Source organism: Crocodylus siamensis, chromosome 7 (assembly GCF_052110815.1).
Source record: "Crocodylus siamensis isolate JL-2025a chromosome 7, ASM5211081v1, whole genome shotgun sequence".
In the NCBI taxonomy this organism is placed as follows: domain Eukaryota; kingdom Metazoa; phylum Chordata; order Crocodylia; family Crocodylidae; genus Crocodylus; species Crocodylus siamensis.
In genome coordinates, this window is record NC_143401.1 from 85,653,783 (window position 1) to 85,677,446 (window position 23,664).

The following is a 23,664-nucleotide window of genomic DNA, read 5'->3' on the forward strand; positions in this document are numbered from 1 at the left end:
TGACTCAGTCATGGTCTGCCAGGATTTCCTGCATTCTTCTGTGATGGCTAACATGAACTCCCTGCCTGTAGCTACGGTGTTTGTGGGAAAAGGCTGTAGTTCATACTGTTGCCTGTAGTCTTCATATAGGCCAGTGATTTCTGGAGTGAGGTCTGAGACATAATTCTTGCACTAGCCCCACAGATGTTCTTTCTTGTAGCTTTCTGTACAGCGTTTATGAATTGGTCTTGCCTTTTTAAGGTCGAAACATTGACAAAATGGCAGCGTTATAGGTGTTACTGAGGCTTTGAGCTGAATGCCAATTGATTGATGCTAGGATGTGGGGTGGAGTCTAGTAACATTTTATTACCTAGCCCAGTGATGGTGTTGCCAGTAAATATAAGGTCCGAGTTGTGTCTTCATTTCCAGGGGCCACTGTTGAATGACTGAGGTAGCTTTGGGTCATAAATCAAGCTCAGATGATATGCATCTGGCCAAGCTTCTACAACTTTGCTGTCTTTATTGGTCTCATTGTAGCACCATTGCGTGCTGTGGCTGTTAAAGATGCCAGTGATCACCTGTGGTTTATTCTGAGTGATACCTGGTGTATCTTTAAATGTGAAACTTGTGTTAGGTGGTTTGTAGACTGAAGTGACTGTAATTCTGTTGAGTTCAGCAGTCAGGATTTCATTGTTGTTTTCTTCAGTCTTTCCTGTAGAAATTATGACTGTTCCAGATTTGGCAAATATGGCACTTCCAAATTTCTTGGGTGGTCTTTCAATTGCCATAGTCATTTCAGGTATTGAAGGACAGTTATTATGAGGCCTCAGTGTGTCACTTCTAAGCACAAGATATCATGCTGGACTTCCGTACATAGATTTACAATTAGTTCTTTTTTCACCAGTGAAAACCCTTCAGCCCTCTGCAGTCAGTATTGTTAATGCTGGCCCTAAGGAGGGCTCATGTCTACTTTGGTCACAGGGCCAAACTGATTGGTTGTAACTGACTGGTTACATTGGTCAATTTAACCAACCGACTGGCTACTGACTGGTTACATTGGTCAGTTTAACCAACCAACTGGCTACTGACTGGTTACATTGGTCAATTTGCAGGGACAAAATCATGGTTTGTTGTGTTAGCAGAATCTCCAGGTGTTACCTGACACATCATATCAATCACATTACCCTTTGAGTCCCTTTGTTCTGGCACCAACGAAAGCCCTAACACTCCTTATAGCTATTCAGCCCACGGTTTTCTCTACACTGGGGGCAGGCAACCCCCGGCATGGGTGGCAGAGCATGGCATGTGAAGGCATTTTGCTTGACATGTGCCTCTCAGGGCAGAAAGCAGGGAAGAGGCTAGAGTTGCACTACCACAAAGATCAGGCCCCTTGCGGCTTTCCTGCTGCCCACCCCTGGCACACCAACATCTTACAAGTCGAAGTTGTGGGTGTTTTTGGCACTCTACCCAAAAACAGTGCCAGCCCCAGCTGTACACACAGGGCAGTTTCACCTCCCTCGCTAAGGCATGGCCCATGTCCCTCTGGGGTCCCGTCCTGCCTGCACCTCCCTGCTCAGCCCTGGGGATTTAGCCACATGCTTGACAGCAATGCCCAGGTGAGGCACCCGCTGCCCTGAATGAGGGGCAGCCCCCAAATCACTCCCCCACACACACATGGGGGGTCCCGCCCTCCCTTCCCCCGTCAGGCTACGCAGTAGCAATCCTTCCTCATGATCAGGGATCCTGGTTTTCTCCGATTAAAAATAAATCCCCAATTTTTGGTTAAAAAAAAAAGTAACCCCAAATCCACATTAAATTGAAACTTCACTATATATCTTTATATATCAGCAGTTCCCAGTCTGTGGTGTGGGTACCACCAGTGGTGCATAGACAACCTGTCAGTGGTACACAGTAACACTTATTATAATTACTTTATATGACAAAAATGTGTTGGTGGTACTTAAGGTTGTACCATTTGAAATTGGTGGTGCGCCATCTGTCAGTTTGGGAACCGCTGATCTATACATTAGTGGCGTTTCACTTAAATCACGGGAAAATACGGATTTGGGGTCACTTTTTTTTAAACGAAGCGTGGTTTTTTGTTTTTTAATCAGAGAAAACCAGGATCCCTGTTTTCAGTTGTTTTTAAAAAAAATCCCACATCTACGTCTTTCCGTGGTTAAAATGAAACATCAACTATTTATCTATATATTTGTGGCGTTTCACTTAAATCATGGGAAAATACGGATTTGGGGTCACTTTTTTTTAAACGAAGCGTGGTTTTTTGTTTTTTAATCAGAGAAAACCAGGATCCCTGTTTTCAGTTGTTTTTAAAAAAAATCCCAAATCTACGTCTTTCCGTGGTTAAAATGAAACATCAACTATTTATCTATATATTTGTGGCGTTTCACTTAAATCATGGGAAAATACGGATTTGGGGTCACTTTTTTTTAAACGAAGCGTGGTTTTTTGTTTTTTAATCAGAGAAAACCAGGATCCCTGTTTTCAGTTGTTTTTTAAAAAAATCCCAAATCTACGTCTTTCCGTGGTTAAAATGAAACATCAACTATTTATCTATATATTTGTGGCGTTTCCCTTAAATCATGGGAAAATGTGGATTTGGGGTTTGTTTTTTTTAAACTAAAATTGGGGATTTTTTTTTTTTAATCAGAGAAAACCAGGATCCCTGTTTTCGGTTAAAAAAAAAAGTAACCCCAAATCTACATTTATCCATGATTAAAATGAAGTATCACTCTCTAGATACATAGATCGAATAATCTCTCTATATCTCTGTGTATATCTATAAACAACGATATCTATCTCTATAGACATCGGTATCTCTGTCTCTATATATATCTATGTATCCATATCTATAGATAGATATAGATATATAGATATCTATAGATATATATAGGTAGAGAGAGATGGATGTCTATAGATAGATACATGGTGTTTCATTTAAGTCTGGGGGGACGTGGATTTGAAGTTACTTCCGTACCTGACCACTGGGGATGTTTGTGACCCCGGCCGTGCTCCCGCGGCATCTGCCGCCCCTCCCCCACCTCGCGTAGGCCACCCCCGGCCCCGACAAGCCGGAGGCTGGTTGTCATGGCGACCCCAGGCAGCAAAGCGGCTGCTGATTGGCCGAGAGGCGGAGCCCAATAGCGGGCCGCGGTGTTAGTGGAGTGTCAAGATGGCGGCGCGGTAAACAGGGCTGGTGAGCACAGCACAGCACGGCGCGGCGCGGCGGGGGTGGCCGGGCTTGGGGCAGGCTGCGGTGGGCGTCAGATGGCTCCTTCCCGGGGCGGCGCTGGGAGGAGCCCCCGGGCGTGGTCCTCTGGAAGCCCCGCCGGGAGCTGCGTTTGTCCCGAGGATGCGCTCGTGGCGGGGGGGGTCAGGTAAAGGCCGGTCCTGACGTGTGGTGGGGAGCCCCTAGGAGCGGAGACCTGCTGCGCGGGGTCTCACCCTGCGATCCCGGAGCTGGAGGGTTGGGGCCCGTCACTGGGATGATCTGCCAGAGCCTGGAGCACCGGTGTGCCAGTAATAGCACCGTGAGACTGATTCCTGCTGCTGCCCCGGGGGTGGGGGGTGTATATACATAAACACACATTTCTCTTTACCACAAAAAAGCGCATCTGTTAGAGTGGGGTGATGCCCGTCTCGGGTAGGGTCACATGTGCGGTCAGCAAGGGGAGTGTTTCGGACATCCTGCTTGTGTCTCGCCCTGGTGTTGTTTCTCTCTTCTCCGTCCTCTCCCTTCTCCCCCCACCCCCTCACCCTGCTCTTTTTCTGAAGACTAGAGCTTAGTTGGAAGGAAGCTTCTTATTCACTTTTCAGGTAGACTCAAAGTATCTGGGACACAATTCTGCTCTCGGAGCAAAATAGATTTACGAGATTTCAGTGCTCGAGACTCAGAAGTAGAATGGGATCTGGTCCTGCCGTGACACAGTCTGTCTTTGCATGTCATATTTTTCAGCAAGATGCATGAGGCCATGTTTTAACAGCGAGTGCAAAAGCCAATATAGATTTTAAATGCTTGTTTTCCAAATTTGGCTGTATGCATTTTAAACAGAAATCCTGTCCTTGGTATGCCTCAGAATTTGCCTAAAGTGAGCATCTTCTGAACTGTAATGGTTTCATTTTCTAGAAATAGACATTGTCATATTGTTTAAATGAAAAAGTGAGTTGTTTTTGTCTGTCCTGTTTATCCAAAACAGAGTTTTTAAAATGTATGAGTAAGCTTTCCTTGTTTACGAGAGTTAAGATGTTCGGCATTCATTCTACTAAGCTTGCCTAAATCACTTAAAACTCATTTCATGGAAGTAAGATTACTTTTTCTTGTCAGAAGTGTTTAAACTAGTTGTAATGCTGTATTTCATTATTCCTAAATCACTGTTCTTCAGCAGACTAGCTGTATTTTTAGCTCTAGATTCTAGGTAAATTCACGTGACATTTTTGGTGTCTTGCTCTTGTTTAGACTAGAAGATGTGGAGTGGGCTTTTACCACCAGGTGTGAATGAAAGTGATGTTGACTTGAGCTCTGATGATGGAGATGCAGCAGATGGTCCTGCATTGTGTACAAAGGATGATAGAGAAGAGGCTGTCAAAAGAATTCAGGTTTCTGATTTCCAGATAGATGGACCTGAAAGTACTTCTGTATCAGTGACAGATGAAGAAAATGCATGTCAACCATGCCCTTCTGGAATTTCTTTAAATATGTGGAATGTGGGTATGATTAGATATTTCTAAATGTCCAAAATATAAGTGTAACATACTCCAATGTCGCATAGATATGACATATTTTATAAACATCTTTGTAAGTAGTCAGTGAAAATATTTGAATTCAGATATTTTATATTTAATGTGTAGGACAAATACAGAGCAGTTTGAATAAAATGTAATTTGTGACCTACTAGAAACAAGTTAAGCAAACTGTTTTGAGGGACTTGGAGGGGATTTTAAACACTTTTTCTTTGCTTTCTTAGCTGATTGGTAAATTGAAGGGTAGAGGAGAGAAATAATGTAGGCACAACAGATTCATTAGTTAGTTTTCTGTTTGCCTTGGAATCCTAGCATCTGAAGTACTTTTTCAACTGTATTTTCTTTTTTAAGACTAGCAGTTAAGCATATGTCTAATCTGCATAATAGGTCAGACCTATTTAGCAAAAATTGTTTATCCCTAAATTCCATTTTAAACTCTACCATTCACTATCAAAATGTAATTGAATTACAAAACCTTTTTTGTGATTTGCGCATCAGAGAAGACTGAATATATCATGCTAATGAGCTCTGACCAGTCTACATTGATGCTTAACAATGGGGTTAGAATTCTGAATAAGGATTGGTAAAAACAAGTGTGTAACTTAAATCCATAGCTATACGTAGTCATACAAGGCATTTGCTGCCAATCATCCTTGGATGACAAAGCACTAGTTAAACTGAATATAGAAGACTGTGAATTGCTCACTGTTACACCTTTGATATATTTAATGTTGGTTGTACATTTTATGAAAAAACAAACTTGTGAGAATGTTCTGAAGAACTGGGGGGATTAAAGTAAAGGCACTAGGAGGTTACAGAGGTTATGCAGGGATGAAGATCAGAGTTAGTTGTGTGTAACATTTGCAACTCAATACCAGCAGAACTGACTTTCACAGTATATAAAGGTCCCCGTAATAGATACTGAGACTTGAAAAACAAAATGAGAATTTGAGTAACATTTTACAATACTTTTTGCTTCACCAAAAAACCAAATATTTGGAGTTTGCTTTTCCTTCTTCCCACAGAAATTTCTGGAGCTGCAGAAGAAAAAATGTGAAATGAAAGCCCAAGCAAATGAGAGAAAGAAGGGGAAAAAAAGAAAACGTTCCAGAAAAGGTGTTTTGGGAGAGTTAATATAAATGCATTTTGGTTTGATAAAGCCAGTTGAAAATACTATATTATTTCAGTAATTGTAAGACAGCTAGAGGACAACATTTGTGACCCTTACTGTGTCAATGATGATGCAGGGGTTTTTTTTTGACTGAATTGTGAGAACTGGGCACTGAAGGGAGAGATTGGCCTATGTTATGGGATAGGGGACGGGGAGTGGCTACTAAGGAGTACACGGTTAGCTGCTGGGGTCTAACAGTTACATTTATGTGATCCTGTAGTGATACAAATTAGGTAGATTACCCTAACTTGGACCCTAAAAGACCAGGATTTAAATTGGAGTAGTTCTGCTGCGCTTACTATGGAATCATAGTTAATTGTATCACCTTTTAAAGAATACTGATATTATTCTGAATCAAATCAGTCATCACATCTATTATACCCTGTTGGCGTGTCTCCATGAGCACGCACATGTGGTTTGCAGTGCCTCAAAGCAGTTTAAGGCGCAGCAAATGGCATGTGGTACACTTGTTCACTGCACTGCCAATTTGCAGCGAGGTGGGTCTTTTTGACATCGGGAGATCCCAATGTCAAAAAATCCCCACCAGTATAAAAAGCAGTGTGACGCATGTAGCAGCAGCATGTGCAGCTAGAAAAGGAGCCTGGTTGGCTAGAGCTATGCTCTGACTGCCAACCAGGCTCTGAGCAGTTGGCTTGGCACCACTGCTGCTTTGGGAGGACCCCCAGGTAAGGCTGCTGGAGATGGCACAGTTGCTGGCCCCAGCCTCTCCTACCTCACACGGGTCACATTGCTGTGCATGTTCAGTGGTGTGCCTGGGGACAAAAAGCAGCGGCACAGATGTGTTATGCAATTTGTCCTGCAGGAAGCACATGCTTAAAAAGTACATTTACACTTTCTTCAGTTATGAAGATGTTCAACTTTCAATTAATGTTGATTTATCAAGATTACCAGTTAAGCATGTGTGAGTATTTCTTGGAATCACTTCTGGTTTTTTGCTTTCTGATCAGAATTATCTATTCACAGATACTGTGTAAACTCTGTGAGAACTTTTTCCACTGAGTAGAATCTTATTAGCTTACCTCAGTCAACGTGCAGGCCATGTCTACACAAGATGCTGACTGTGCAGTAGCACCACGTAACATGAAGTTTGATGCAGTGCTACTGCGTGGTAGTAATGGGCTAGTATTCAGTCAGTGTCACCTAAAAACCATTCGGTGACACTGCTGCACAAGTCAGCGCCTTGTGTAGATGCAGCAACTGAGCACTAATGCCCCAATCCTGCAAAGAATCTCTGCTGAAACAGAATAATTCCATTGAGTTCAGTAGAAATCTGCATAGGACAATCTCTTTGCATCATAAAGAGTAAAGAAAAGGAAACTACTGAACTGTACTGAATTCATCTCCTGTAATGATTTGCACTGGAAGTCTCTTAATATTTTTAAAATACAAAATGAGATTGCTTTATTTTTTTTCCAGAAAAACTGAAAAAGAATGATAAAGAAGTGACTGACAGGTATAAATATGTCACTGTGATTATCTAAAGCTTGGGTTTTATTTCCTTCTTTTTTTTAATGGGATGCTGGCAGGTAGAATGGGTACAACAGTTTGACCAACCTTAGTGCCAGCTACTGGCTTTGGACATAGTTATGTAGTTTGCACTGAAATTAGCTAGTTTCTTTTGTGGGAAGACTAATTTGATCCCTTAAATTCTTTGAGAGCAATTATCTTGTGATTTATGTACATACGTGTATACAAATTAAAATGGGGAAGAGGCAGGTTAGGTTATGTTTAAGCCTGTGGCTATGAAGCCTTGTCTTCAGTGACTTTCAGCGTGCAATTAGTCACATGTGAAACTACTTGCAGGATTGAGGCTTTACATTGTTCTGGCACATGCTGTGAAGTGAACAAAAGCAACAATTAATTGTAATTTAGGTTGTTTCTGAGGGCAGCATCTGCCAAATGAAGGACAAATTGGGTCCACATAGTTCGTTAGTTTTCCCTTTGGTTTTCAAGATGGTAAAAGAATGGAGAGTTTAAGCATAGTTAGCTTTATATTATTAGTTACTAGCATATTTTTAGCTGAGTAGTCACTTTCATTTGCTTTTTGTTGTACAAATTTTTGGTTTCTCCTTTGCAGTCAACAATTGACAAATGAAGACCAGTGGAAGGAACTGACCCAGTACTTTGGAAACAATGACAGGTTTGAACCACTTGTCAGCAAGAAAGCTCCCCAAAAGGTGATTGTTCAGTTTTGTTATAAAATATGAAGATACATTTTACCAAGAGACAAATTTAGCTAACACTAAATAAGTTGGGCATTGATTGACAGTGAAAAAGTAGTCATGTTTTTGTTTTGTTGGCGAGAATTATGTTCACATGCACTTGTAATATTTATTTAATGAACAATTTTTTTCTCCTTCCCATTGATGAAATGAGTGTGAATTTCCAGTTCTCTTATTCTTTTGCTGTGAAATAAAAAAGGAGTTATATGTATTTGGTTTGACTACGGAAATTTTCTTTAATTTTTAAAATGTGTCAATTGTTATCTGTAACAGTTCTATTTTTTTCAGTCTTGAGCTCCATATATTAATTACCTAAAAATGATATTCTCTTTCTGAAATAGCTCTTTATTATTAACACATTCATGTTCATAAAATCTCTCACCACACGGGCAAAGTCTTCTTAGCAACTCTTTGCACTAGCTATCATTAGTAATGTCTCTTTTTCAAAACCTATTTAGTTTTTATGTCCTTCATGGCGGTTTGTTCAACAGTATGGTAATGCACAGTATAAGCAACTTTATAAAACTGCGTGGCATTATAGTTGATCTAGTCTTCTTTTCCTCCTCAGAAGCCAGTGGCACACTGTTCCCAGTTTTTTCTACTTGTGGAACCTGCATCTCATATTCCAGGCTAAGTGACACTGGGTGCAGCTACACGTTCATTAATGCACCTTATATACTGTGCATTTAGTTCAGTACTTGTTTAATAAAGTACTAACTAAATGCACAGTAACTAGAGTTACTGTGCGGTAGTGCTGGCACGTGGTTATTTTGTGACTCTGACTGCCCATTAGCCTAATACAGGGGTTTTCAACTTTTTTAAATAAATGTACTGCTGGTGGCTGAGCGGGGGGAGGGGCGGTGGCAATTAGCACGCAGCTGGACACAGAGCAGTGACATGGGCTGGTGGATGGTGGCGGCTGCTACCACTTGCAAGCTTCCCTTCTTTCCCCCTGCCAACTGGGTGGCACCTATGTGGCCCACAGAGGGGGCCACTGCCCTCATCCCATCCTGGTCCTGGTCCTGGTAGGCACTGAGGCAGGGTGGTGGGTGGTGGTGCTCCATCCCTGCCCACCTGTGTGTACCCTGTAGGGCCTTCCCAGGTTCCCCCGGGAGTACATGTACCCCCAGTTGACAAACCCCTGGCCTAATAACACTGCCGAAGGCTATTGGTATGGTTTTTAACTGCCACGTTACTGCACAGTGTTATTAGGCTAATGTGGATTATACGTCTCATGTAGACCCACCCACTGACTACTTCTTTGAGGAGTTGTTACAGGCAAATGTTTACTTAACTCCATATTTAATTTACATTCTAACCCTGGACCAAGTAACTCAGGGAGGATCTGGGTGGTAGCCTAAGTTAATATAATATGGAGACTCCTCCTGAGTTGCTGATAGGTTGCTAATTGGCGCTCTATTAATTGTGTAATCTTCAGAGAATTGGCTACTGCCATGACTTTGAAATTTTTGGTTATATTTTTCTTTTCTGACTTATGTTTTTAAGGTAATGAAACAGAGGAAAATATCCACTTATGATATTTCTTAATAATAAACAAATGGAGTCTTTTTGCCTTTGTCTTTCAAACAGAATTAGTAAATGGACTAATTTAGATTTCAGACGCGCATACTTCAGTAGTTAACCTCCTATTAAATCAAAAAAGTAATCTTTTTGACTGGAAAATAAGCTGCTTTACATAAAGACTTGAAACAATTTGCTTATGACAGACCTTCTTGTTTCCGCTTCTGTATTTCCTCAAGTAGTACAGGAAATATGCACTTCCGATTTTTTTAAGAACACAAGTGAGTTACCATCATTAGTGGTTGGTACATCTTTCGTAAACATTATCTTTAAACAAGCTAAAATTTGCCTTTGTAATTAATGTACCTTATTTTCAGAGACTGGAAAAATAATCTAAAATATTATGTTTTGTTTCATACCTGACTGTCTGAATACTTGGGTTTATTCGTACAGTAAAGTGATGTTATGCCAGAAATCATTTTTCATCTGTTGATAAAATCTGAGATTTGTAATGATACATTTTTAGTTACCGTTCTTTGTTTAACCAGACATATACGTTTGTCGTTTAATTTTACAACGCTCTGGGGATGGAATAGGCCAACCTTTATCTGAAGATTAGACTTACTGTGACGGGCATAAACTAGTCCATATAAATATGTATGTGTATGTATTTTTATACATGTGCATGTGTAATATATGTATGGTGTGTGTACATAGATGATATGTACAGACACGCATTGCATTTGTTCAATCTTATATATACAGTAAATACACTCAATCTTGCATATACAGTAAATATGTGCTTGTGTGTATACACATATAAAAGTACATAAAATATGTATAAAAATAAACCTAGTTTATTTACTCAAATACACACACACACACACACACACACACACACACACACACACACACACACACACACACACACACACACACACACGATTTAACTAATAAAATAATTTGTTCTCAGGCTTTTCGGTGCATATTTAATTATACTGTCCATTACAACATGTTTTATTTAGATATGTACAGGTTTAATATAAGTAAGAATTTTTATTAAACGTTTCTGAAATATACTACAGAAGTTCTATCTAGAAATCCTATTTCCGTATTCAGTTGGCCTGAAGATGTTTCCCCCCCCTTTTTTTTTTCTTCCAGTCTGGCCTTGAAGTCAGTGTTGACAAGTCCGTGGCTGAAGGGGACATTGAGAAAGCTGAGGAGCTGAGTGATAGGCTAGCCGTTCGTGAGGTAAGTGCACATTATTAAGTACTGCCTCCTAGAAGCCGTGTGTGTGTGTGTGTACAGAGCATTATAATGTAGCCAAATACTGTAAAAGGTTGTTCCTGGCTCTCTTTACTTTGACTCGTTAAATATGTTTTTTTCAACTGCAAAATGACCGTGGCTATGAATCCAGCTCTAGGACTGTTTGCATAAGTGTAGGTATTACTTAAGCCTTTGAAAATAAAGGTATCATAAGGAGACTGAAAACTTAACTTTGAAAGACTCATCCCAAACAAACAACTTTTTGTACAGGCCTAGTAGTGCCTCCACCACTATGACAAACTAATCCATAATAATCCTGAATCTGATTTTTTTTTCCCCCCCTCCACATCAAAAATGTTCTTAAAAATTTCTGACAGAATTCACTTTTTTTTTTATTAATGCCCTGTACCCCAAACTTTGCGTCTTGTACCTGAACAAAATTTTTCTGTAGCTTTAGAAGTGTTGAAGAAATTTTTATATAAATTGACAGACTTTAATATTTCAGGAACATATCTGAAAATTGTCATTGTTCAGAAACTCTACATTTTGGCTAGGCTGTCTTCCATGTATGCTGGGGTGTCCAAATAATTTTATGAAGGTTGGGTTGCTCATTATAAAATGAATTTGTGCAATGAGTTCTTTTATGCAGACAGGCTCTGAATGAGTTCATTGGGGCTCTTGAATGGGAGCATGGATTTACCCATGCAAAACTCATTCTGAGGTTTTTCTTTTCGTAGCAAAATCTGGATTGTGCAAGGAGGATCCCTTTACTCTGGTGGGGGCAAGATATTATTTTTTATTGTGGGAAAGCATGTTTATTGTAACTAATTGCCATAGGAAAGTTCAGTTATACAGTCAGCAGGGTCAAAACATGAATGTCATGCCCCATGCAAACACTCAAGCAACCATCTCCTATTCCCCTCTAGACTTGATATATAAGAATTATTTATTTATTTATTTTTTAAAAGGAAGAAGGAAATGCTTTTATAAAATACTGCTTCTCTGCGTAGTTCTACCAGTTCGTTACATGTCTCACCTCCAAATGCTAGAAACTTATGGAAATGGCTTGAGTCAAACACAGATAGATACAGACTGAGTTGTGGTATAGGGTCTACTAAATCACTGGTAGACTGTTTCTCTTTCTGTAGACTCCATGTTGTTCTTTATTCATGAGCAGTGATGTACAGGGATATGAAAAATCAACTAAGTTCTCTTTGGGGTACAGCCCCCTTGCAGCCATGTAAAATATGTGTTCAGTGGGTGGGTTTTCTTTTGGAAATCAGGTGTGTGAGGGTTTAATCGGCACCATTTTTTCTTTTTGCAAGAAGCAGTGACTGGAACCTGCTGATAAAGCCTTTGCTTTGAGGCACAGATCCCAGAGTTCTTAAAGCTGTTTCCTGCCTTAATAAGTGAAACTAATTTTTGATGTATAACATTTATAAGCTTGTGAAACTGATAGGGCAGCTTCAGTGTTTAGAAAAATGAAGCCAAAAATAAATAGATGACTGAGAATAGGCAATGAAACCATGCCTTAAAAAGCAAAAGCTTGTCAAAATAATGCTATCATTATGATACAGTCAGAGAAGACTTTCTCTCTTTTTTTATTTTTTATTTATTTTATTTTTTTTGTGAAATCAGATTCTCTTAAAATCAGAGTGACTGGAGCAGTGTGCATAATCTCAAGGCTCACTGTGTGGATCACTGAAATGTACATACCTAAAACCTGAATGGTTCGGTTGCATGGCTTTTTTTGCCATGTAATGCTTGTTACAAGGTGCTGTAGGATGCATGTTGTCAGGTTATATTCCTGCAGATGAGTTTAGAAAGTCAATGTCCTTAACCACCTTTAATGCTATGAGGAAAGTGCACATGTTAAGAAGTGGTTTTAACAATTTTACATGCACTCTTTTGTTGCATTAACCCAGGGTGCTGAATTGTTGCAGGCTGGTAGTTGCAACAGTCGGATTCCTTTCACTTTCAGGCTGTTTTATAGCTTTATAGACCTGCTAATTCAGATCTTGTGTGCATTTAAAAGGAATATTCAGTTGTACAGCATGCCTGAGTTTTTTATCTTGATCTACACTGTTGTGCGTTGTGGCAGGTGTACAGTTAGGAAAGTGATAGGTTTCTCAATTTGGTGTTCAGTACACAAGGAACAGTGTACAAAGAGGAAATAGATGTATGCATCATAGGTAGTGATATGCTATGCTATTTAAAAAATAACTGGGGAAGTATCAAATTAATCAGATTTTAAAATCTAGTTTTGCCATTAGAGATGCTTCAGGTCCTCTCATGCTGGCTACATCTGCTCATCTTCATAGGAATTTCCCAAGCGGAGCTTTGCACTCTGAAAGTGACTGTGCTCTAATGGCAAGATTGTAGCCTGTGTTTAATGTGCATTCATTGCTGCTACATGACATTGATTATTAATAAAAGTTTTGTGTGCATTTGGGTGGTGAAATTCATCCCATTCCCTTCACCAAATTTCCTGTGAAGACTTCTCTAGTCTTTGGAATAATTAACACTTCCCCTTCACTATCGCTGTTCCAGTTAATAGGCTCACACAGTGATTGTAACTCCATGTCCTTTGACAAGTTTTGGGCACATGCGTCTCTGGAAGCATAGAATCCAGGCCCTGCACCCCAGCAAGTCCTCTTTCCCCTTCTTCCCAAAGGGTCAGATTCTCTGGAAGACTCTTTATACTTGTGCAGACTTTACCCTTGAAAAACTTCATGTTGATGCAATGAAATTGCCCATATATCTCTCTACTACACTGTAGTTTGCAGGATATGCATGCCTTATACTCTGTAAGATGCACATGTACAGAGTTAGAGTTTAACCTGTGTGTGCTGTAGTCTTAAAAAGGGGGAGGAAATTAGTTCACTGTAGGTCTTAGGTACTGTGAACAGGACTCTGGTAGTTATTTTGTAGACCATACATTTAAATGTTGGTTCAGACTGGTTATTTTAGCTCCTATATTCTTGCACAGTATAAGTATTCACAGTTGCGGCATATTTTTGTTGCAGTCCAAGTGCCATCTTTATTATATCATCATTGTAATCTAAGACTTTCAGCATTGGCAGAGTGTGTGATATTTTAAAGCTGTGCTGTTTGGATGTAGAACTGAGTACCTAAGGCTATGGTTTCAACACAGTATATTTAATGATAGCTTATTTAAACTGAGACCTGTCAAGAAAAGTATTTCAGTATTAATGTAGAAGTTATCCAAGGAATCCAAAGCAGTCCCGCCCCCATGCATGTTTGTGTAGAAAGTCCCTGAGTCGAGTTTAAATAGGTTGTTTCACAGCATTAAAAAATAGGATTAACCAAGCTTGAATTAATAGAAAGTTTTTTCATGTGTAGTGAATATGGTTGAAAATTGTTTTAATCAATAGAGATATTTTTAACAAAGTAGATTTTTAAGCATGAACATTAATTTTCTCCAAATGAATGCGAGTGATTCACTTACAGCATTTATTAGACTAAAGAGTTAATACTGAAAAGGTGATTTGAATTACTTGGTAATGGTGCTCTGATCAATATACGGGTAATCTATTCCAATATGTGTTCACATCTTCTTTATCTGATTAAGCATGTTGAGATGTGAATGTATCCTTAAATCGGTGGCTATTTTAATTCTTTGTAAACTTGTTCTAAAATGTACTTAAACCTGAAAAAATACTTTGGAGGGTCGTGTTGATGAAAGCTCTTTCACAGTTGCCATTGAGTTCAAAATGTTGTGTTTTATCCCTGGAAATAGAATGCAGGTTTCTGTATATTTCTAATAGTTCTAAGAATTATTTGGCTAAACTTCAAACTTTTTTTTTTGACTTGCTATTTTCTTTATCTAGTTACTATTGCTGCATAGGTGCCACATTGTCTAAGAGTGCATTAGCTTGAAGGCAGTAATGTGAACAAAATAAAATAATCTTGACCACATTAGATTTACCTGTCAAAGGAGGCTTTAAAATATCGTGTAGTTTAAAGTAATAAATTACTGAAGCAGTTGTCAGTCTCTTAAAGAGCCAGTTTTTTGACAGCATTATTCCTAAAGCTATAGCTTAGTGGCTTCTGGCATTTTGGTCAAAGATTTCAGAAGCTATAATTTACCAGGAAACCCCATTATTACAATAGCACTTAGATAAAATATCTGTTGTATAAGCAAATTTATTAGTCCTTCATTGGGGTACCATTCTCACCTTACAGCAGAACATTGTGTTACAATTAAAATGGAAAGAATATTTATTGCGCTGGTTTTTGACCACATGTGAATAATTGTTATGGTCATCATTTGGAAACAACTTCTAACCTGATTAATTTAGAAAAAGAAGCATGACAGCAGAGTTAATAAAACCTTTGAGAGTTGTTCTTTCAACTACCAGCCATTTAAAGAAAATCCATCTAGCATATGATCAGCGGATCATATACACGTCCCCCTCTTGGATATACATAAGGTAAATTAATCAGTTTGCATGGTGAGCTGCCTGCTCTATTAGCAGTATCCTACAAAAGGAATTATGTTTCTAAATTTTTATCGGAGTATTTTTTCAGAACTTACTGTTATGTTTATAGGTACCCAAAGGAATTGAAACAAATTTTAAAAATGTAACTAAGGAACTTGGGGTTCTGGTGTATTGAAAGGCCTGGGGGAAAAGAAAGAGAAACGTATTATATATCAGTGATGGTTTTCTTTGGAACACTTAGCAAAGGTGCCTCCAAATCTCTCTCTTTGTTGAGGTTGTTTTCTTTTAACCTTTGGAATATGACAGGGTTATCACCTAGAATTGAATTCTTGTGCTCCCTTAATTATGTATATCTTTTCTTTAACAAACCTTAAAAAAAGATTTCAGATGTTACAAGTCTAATTAAAGAGACAGACAAAGCACAGTTTATACTGTAGATTTTTTCTGCAGTTCAATTAATCAGCATGTTTTCTCTTTTAATTAAAACCATTTTAGTAAATTAAAGCCCACAGCAAAACACATATATAATTTGTTTGTAATTAGCTCTTAATTGGTGGTAGTTGAAGCTTAGCACCCTTGGTTTCTTTCTTCATGATTGCCATTTTATTAGCAGCCAGTCATTAATTAATCTTTTTTTCTAATTAGCTTATAAAACTGTTGATGGCACATTATTGTAAATGTGATTTTAAGTTCAAAGCTTGTTAATAAGCTTTCTTACTTAGAAGAACAGAGATAAAGAAATTGCTGAAAACAGTACTACAGTTCTTTTTTTTAAAAGTGCCTTTTTTATAAGGAGACTGTGTAAAGCATCTAACAGCTTATGGTTAATTTTTTAATGCTGTATTTTCTGTATGAATGGAAGAAGTTTCTTGCATACAAATGTTTAAATCTAGAGAAGAGCTTAAATATTACAACGTTGCTGTCCTTGCTATGTTACTGTGTCGTCTGACTATAATTTGCTGTTTTAATACCCAGCATAAAAACAACAAAGGTATTACAAACTATTTTACAGTGAAAGTTGAGCACATCATTGAACGCAGACAATTTTCACTGCAAAATCCACTCAATATTCTTGTTTGCTTTATATATTTTATATAAGTCAGCAGTGGATAACATTCCATAACATAAAAGGAGAAAATCATTGCTAAAGGCAAGCCTGAAATAACTAGATTCATATTTGATGAGAAACTGTAATACAGTATTAAAAGGCTGTTTGGCTTCTCTGGTATGACCATGGGATGCTTCGGGACCTGTTTGAATGTAGATGTCTTATAAAAGCCTCTTGCTTTAGCATTTTGTACCTCACCTAAATATGACATTTCTGGAGCAGCTCTTGAATCCATCTCATTATAGAGAGTTTGTATTTTACGACATGACTTCTCATTTAATGAAGGATCTTCACTGCATAATATTCCAAGCTAAATATCTGAAGGGTTTTGGAAAGTTTTCTGAAAGTTACAGTAGATGTCTGTTACTGCTCAGTAAAAATGTTTTCTCTTTTTCTGCCTGAACTTTACAATAGTATTTTAACTTCAGCCATTTCTTCGCTTGTTTTAAAAGTGCTTTATGATGCTGTGCAAGAAACACTAGAAAGGGATAGCTGACAACGAAAAAATTAAAAATTGGATAAAAAGTAAATGAATAATGTCATATTACTAAAAAGATGAGAGGCTAATTTGTGCCGACTTTTTGCTAATTTTGTTCAAGCCTCAAAATGAGGAGCTGTCACCCGTTCTGTGTAGCACTGATGACAGTGCCAATGATCCATGAAATAAGCTGCCGCTGGCTTTGTTCTGATAAGAATGAACAAATCTGCACAATGTACGGCTCCCAGAATCTCATTTTCATACTTGCATGCAGGCTAAAAGAAATAAGCTGTTTGCAGGCTTGATTAATCAGACATTTGAGGGTTTTTTGTCTCTTTGATCTCTTTCGTCTCCTAGGTAACTTGCTTGACATTAATGTTGAGCTTGAGTAAAGACAATCAGGAATTGTAGACCGAACTGATATAAAAATTAAAGACCTTAACACTTTAAGTACTCCAGTAATGGTTCCGCTTTACTTCAGAAAACATCTGTTTTCATTTAATTAAAGAACAAAAGAGAATAGCATAAATATTTTTCATGGGGACCTGTTATTCCATAAAAAGTTAAAGTCTGATAATTGGTATTTTTAAATAAGTGCCTTGAAACCGTTCAGAAAGAAGAGATGCTTCAGAAATACTGCAAGGTAACAATTTCAGATGAGCAAAAAAAATTATGACACATAATGGCTCAGAAGTTTACATTTATGCTAAATTAAGGTCCTAAAGGAAGATATTTGAAACAATTATCAGTGAACTTTGAAAATGGAAGGATTTTTGCCACGTAGAAACTTAAGTTGATTAAAAAGTTTGTCTTTAAAAAAATCTATACTATGTTACAAGGATGAACCATTATATCTACTTTACTACCCAATATGATTTACACACTTTAAACCTGTAAAATTGAAAGGAATTAAAAAAAAAAATGTCGCAGTGCGTTTGCTTGAGGTTATGCAGACGCTTTTACAAATCTTCCAAGTGGCTGTAAAGATGAATGCCTCAAGGGTCTAGCCAGGGCCCTGCTTTTCCAACCAGCTAAAGCCCTTATCTTAAATCCAAGCAAAGTACCATTAATCTTTTTGAAAGACCTTTTATGGCTTTTAATATATCCCAAATTAGAACATTTTACACCCTTGGTTCCTGAAATATGGTGATAAAAAGCCTTTAGAGCTTAATTTTCCTTACTGCGTGCTCTGACCAATTTGCAGTTCTTTGTGATAATGTTTAGACACCTTAATTAAAATGCAGCAAAATATTGGATGTTCTATATGGAAAATGCTGATACTTTGCCTACACAAGACATTGTTGTGTATATTTTTATTCATGTTTTCTTACTTCTTACAACATTGTATTTTATTGAGTTATCTGATGACCTGAAATGTTTTTTTAATGTTAAACCCTTTGCCAAGCTTTTATGAAATTCTTGGGGGAGGGGAAGTGAAGATGTACGTCTGGGTATGGGTGGGAGCAGAAGATGCTTAAGCTGAATAAAATGTTTTTGAATGCTTATACATAACACTTGTTTTCATGTTTTGCAAACTGGGTTTTATGTAGCCCATAAGCGATAACATAATGCTGCAGAGTGTTTTCCTCCCATCCTTCCAGATCCACTATGGAGGATCTTCTTGTCCCGTAATTTTCAAAGATGCAAGGATTCTCACTCAGCCTTCCAAGAAATATGGAGTAAAAGATGTTGGGTTTTTTCCAGATATTTGTATGGACCTCAGTTATATATTGGCTTGTCTATTTCATATCAAAGGCCTGCTCGAATATACCATATTTCAAGGCAGTAACTAGAAGGATTAATACCCATGGCAAAATACAATCCAGAGGTGACACATTTAAATACACAGCTCTTTTTGTCAGTTAAATCATCTGGTTTGCTCTGTTTGAGGTTAAAATGGTTTTATTTTTTCACACACATACCTATTGTTGCATTTAAATCTATTGTGCGTCTGCTTTTCTGCTGTATCTTCAACATTGTGCTAGTTCTGATTATTTGTAAATGTTCCTAGGATTTTTTTTTTTTTTTTTTTATAGCAAAGTATGTCTAGATTTGTAGTTGTGCTTAAATGGATGCATGTTGACTGTTGAAAGAGAGACAATCTTTGCAACTAACTTCAGATTTTGGAGTGCCGCTGTCAGTATATTGAATTGCTGGTTTGTATAATATGTTGAATTGTATTTTATTAACAGCCAGGCAAGAATTTAATCATAGTGTTAATGATGCAAATGATTAAGTACTTTTAAATACTGACTTTTAGTGTATCAGGAAGTCTCCATGAAGACATCCGTGGCACAAACTCATGCTAAAACTAGATTAGAGAGATGTTTTGGTTTTGTTATGGGTGCTTAATGCTTGCTTTACAGCTGTTATTATGACAGTGCCGATAGTCTCAAGGGTTAGAACCCTTTTGTGCTAGGAGTGCTCAGCAATCAACCAGGCCAGTTCCTGCCTCAAAGAGCTCGCAGTCTAGGTTTATCACAAAATGTGACAGGTAGGTAAAATAGTGGTGCAGAGTGGAGATTTAAAAGGAGCATATTTTGTGTAATAAGAAATGGTTTCAATCCACTACCTGTCTAATTTATCAGGTGCTGCTGTTGTTATGCAGTCAGTGATAAAATGCAGGTACCAGTACTATGTCGTATGTAATCATTGTGCAATAGCCAGCCTTCCTTTTAAGTTTACATGTGAAAACACTGCATTCTTTGGGCTTAGCCCTGTAGTTTTACACGGGTAGATTCCCACCATCCCCGGCCCCAAAAGTGTAAATGGTAGCTTAGTTCATGTATGACAGCAGTTGGCCTTGAACATTACCTGGACCTTACACTCGCTCACTCCTCTCTTTTGACTTTATATGGAAAAGTGCCAGGGCAATGTTTATGAAGATGTTCATTGACTTGACTTTTTGGTCAGGCTCAGTAGGGTATAATTGTAGCAGGACCTAGACAGTTGAGTGAATACCCCAGTGTTTTTAAGGCAATTTTGGTGAAATAAGTTCTCCCAGACAACTATGCTAAAGGACCATAGGTTTTGAGAGTGCAGTTTTTTTCATTTTATATTTGTATTCTCTCTACTTATGCACAGATATCACAAAATCCATCTAGTGAACAGAACTTAAGCAGCATTCAGTACAGGACTGGAAATGATGAAAATAATTTTCTGATTGTATTTCAGAATTGTCATTGTCCAGCAGTTCCCACTTTGGGTGATCTTGCATTCTGGTCTCTTTTCAGTTCTCAGAGACTAAGTTTGTGTGGCATTCAGCTTCTAGTCTGCCAGAAGCTTATTTGAATATCATGCAAGTTTATTACAAATTAATAACCTAACAGCCATTGCATTATCTTAACATATATCCCATGTTCTCTCAAAATACATTGTTTAAGTTGCTTTGTGTAAAATATGATCATGGTTGAACAGTATGCAATATCTGCAGGGCTGTCCAACTGGGAGCACATGAAGGGTTAAGTTGTAGCCCAAATCCCCCCACCCCAACTCCCCTGGCTCTCACCTGGCTGTTGCTGCCTCTCATTGATTTGGCTGCAGTAGCAGTTCTGGACTCCAGCTCTCCCTCCTGGCTGCCATTTCCTGTCCTTCTTGCCCCAGGAGGCAGGGCAGTATGACTCAGTGCAGGGAGCTGAGGGTGAGGCCGGGCTGTGTCGAATGGGGGGTCTAAGAGGGCTGGAGATCTTGCCCAGGTGGGGCAGCGGTGGAGGGGGGTGCATCTGTGTACTCTGGTGATCTGTCCAGCGTATGGCCTTTGGGGACCTAGAAGTTGGATAGGACTGCGGTAATGGAGAACTAGAAGCAAAGAGCGTTTTGACAATGGGTACAATGTAATTTTCTAAATTAACACTTTGATCAGCGCCATTGAAGCTACTCTTCCTGAAAAAGGTGTTATAAAAGGTTTTAAGGTGTGCTCAAGAATTTGGTCGCTTTTCATTTAGAAGATATAATATTGCCCATTAGTAATGAGCAGGGAAGTTGGTTCGTTAATCTTGGACAGAGTTTCTGACTAGTGCAGTGGCACTTCTCCAGAATGCTAGGTTTTCCTCTTCTAGTGTATTGATAAGGCCCGATGTTGCTTATCTTATTGAAAAATCTGAGATCATAGGTTCATCTGTCTAATAACATTCAGTGCTTCAAGCATTTCATTCAGTGATTAAAAATAAAATTGCACTTTTTTTTCTAGTATTTGGCTCTAAACTCTTCCACATTACCAACATTTTTCTCTGTGTTTGTGGTTTGAAGTTATAATTTTCATTCTTTAATGAGATGCATCAGGAACTAATACCAGGTGGTGGCAAGTGCCCTAGTGATGGCAAATACAGAAGCTATTCCCCGTTGCCCTTCTCACTGACTTTTTTTACGAGTAGTTAATTTACATCTAGTCTCTTTTGTAAAGGATAATCAGGTGCGGTTGTATGGAAAATCTTAATATTTAGTAAGAGCCCAATGCTTCACTGCTCTTTTTTCCCCTAACTTCCTTAACTTTGTTGTCTTTTGGGTTGATAAGGGTCTGCAGGTGGGGACAAGTTTCACGTATTCTTCTTTTTTGGACAGGAAAACAAGGACTAAATGAACATTTGTTACAGAAGTTAGATCTCTCCCTGGAAAAAATCTCATCCTGCTTAGTCTTAAGGGTACAACTGTCTTTAATACTTGAAAGACATGAAAACCTGTTGGCTGTTAAGAAATAATCTAACGCTGAGCAATGCATTGGTAGGCCTGGTGTTTGATGTGAACCATTTGCCTTTGTTGACTGCCTTTTTTTTGTTCTTCCTCACTACTTTTTAGCTGGGTGTGAAAATTGCCAAGGCTGTAGCTTGTCGCAACTTTGTAAAAGCCAAGCAGGAAACAGAAGCTTCTCAGGAAGCTCGGAAAAAGAAGAAGCTTGCTTGGGGGTATGCTGGCTTTAATACTGTATTCAAGGTCTGAGAGTATATTGGTGTTAGACGCATATAATACTCTCAGCACCTGTGTCCTTACTTCAGATGGGTTTATACTAATCTTTTAATCTTAATACTTGATTGTTTAGTTTGACCTTGACTTTTTTTTTTTTCCCTGAGTGGGGTAGCAGACTAAATATAGTCTTTACTAATACTGATATATTGTCAAAATGTCTATAATAATCCTCTTGTGATTAGAAGAGTATTTAAAAACTGAATTTTGATTGTTATGGCAGTTAAATATAATTAATTGAAAACTTCCAACTATATACTGTAATAGATCCTAACTTTTTTTTGTGCTTCATTTCAGATTTGAAGCTAAGAAAAGATGGGAAACAAAAAGCAACATGGGATATATGTAGTTCTGTCTTATTCTCATCAGAAAGCAAAGCTGTTTTTAAGTATTCTGTTGTATGTGGTGGAGTCTTTGCCCTTTGGTAAAGAGTATAAATTAAATCTGAATATTTAAAATAAGTTGATTAGTTTGAAGATTTTTTTTTTTTGCTTGTACATCTTCGTGCTTTTAGATTTCAGAATCGTGTTTTAAATCCCTGTTTAAAATACATTGGAAATAATATTCACACATGTCTGCTTAGCATTCAGGTAACAGATTTCCAAATTTGGGAAAAAAAATCTCTATAACACATTTCAGGTTTAGTCAGTTTGGAGCCAGGTCAAGAATTCTGTAAAGCTAGACTCAAAACTTCAGTGCAGAGAGGTGTTCTGCTGGTGGTAATGTATCTCTATAACACTGATAACATATTCCTGTCAGCAGTTCGGGATTCAGGGGGGAAAAACATCTTGTATATTAGTTTTCCCAAGTACGTGTTGGACCAATTAATCTTAGCACCATATTGTTATGAGACAAATAATGGAACTTTTCATACAAGAGATCAGTTGATTGGATTGAAGGTGTGTTCTGAAATACTTGACAAGTGCCAGAACGTCAGCTTTAGTCACCTTACCATATGTTCCTGTCACTTTATTGAGTATGCAACACTTTCAGTAATGTAAAAACCGGTTTAATTTCAAATAAACAACACATAGATAAGATTTTTATGTGGCAAGATGAGTTGTTGAGGAACACCCTAGGCTTGTAGTTCAGAAAATGTGGTGGTTAGAGTTATTGTGAGGGTTGCATGTACTCTGTGACCTAGAGCTATTGTTCTGGAAAATCTTTCCGTTTCCCCCTTATGAATACTGCTTCCAAACTTTAAAATTCCTTTTTGTCAGGTGGGTAATATGAACCTAAAAATATCAACCATTTTCCACTGTGTAGTCTTATCAACTGCACTCTGACATCAAGTGCAAAATCTCTTCCAAGTCAAATGTCTTACAGCAGAATTGGGTTTCAGATATTGATGCAAGTAACCAGAATTGATGTTGTTTCCCCCCGTCATTTGCTTCAAAAAAAAATTTGGGCACATACAAAACTAGTAATAACTTTTCCTCCTAAAACTTCTGCATCAGAATGTGTAAATTGAATTGGTAATGTAAATGTCAGTTATTGATGGCCAAGATTAATATGTTCCAGGCTAAAAGTATAGTATTAACATAATGGTGACTTACTCCAAGTCCTTCAGGCTAAAACAGCATTCTAAAGAATAACAATTTGGAGGTTTATGGCACTAATTTTGAGTCTCAGGTGGAATAGTGCACTCTTGTTGGGTAGCCTTCAGGATGTTTTTCTGTTATATTTCTTTCATAGAGAGGAGATTTTGCAATGTG

The 23,664-nt window shown here is 38.2% G+C and overlaps 1 protein-coding gene across 2 annotated transcripts; it reads left to right on the forward strand.

Moving 5' to 3' along the window:
* Positions 1-3,130: 3,130 nt before the first annotated feature.
* Positions 3,131-22,410, forward strand: FAM204A (family with sequence similarity 204 member A). 2 transcript variants are annotated; one of them, XM_090056991.1, is made up of 8 exons: positions 3,131-3,196; positions 4,457-4,704; positions 5,766-5,856; positions 7,349-7,385; positions 8,010-8,109; positions 10,837-10,926; positions 21,785-21,891; positions 22,247-22,410. In XM_090056991.1, exons 2-8 carry the CDS (start codon positions 4,465-4,467, stop codon positions 22,296-22,298), a joined length of 717 nt encoding a protein of 238 aa, XP_089913117.1. In that variant the 5' UTR covers positions 3,131-3,196; positions 4,457-4,464; the 3' UTR covers positions 22,299-22,410. The 2 variants fall into 2 exon arrangements, with proteins under 2 accessions (XP_089913117.1, XP_089913118.1); XM_090056992.1 differs by lacking the exon at positions 3,131-3,196 and adding an exon at positions 3,234-3,377.
* Positions 22,411-23,664: the final 1,254 nt, after the last annotated feature.

Bases quoted from the DNA above. Each gene is read 5' to 3' on its own strand.
- FAM204A (XM_090056991.1), top strand. From the start codon at position 4,465: ATGTGGAGTGGGCTTTTACCACCAGGTGTGAATGAAAGTGATGTTGAC. The intron at 4,705-5,765 runs GTGGGTATGATT...TTCTTCCCACAG, and splicing joins TTTCTTTAAATATGTGGAAT to AAATTTCTGGAGCTGCAGAA. The intron at 8,110-10,836 runs GTGATTGTTCAG...TTTTTCTTCCAG, and splicing joins GCAAGAAAGCTCCCCAAAAG to TCTGGCCTTGAAGTCAGTGT.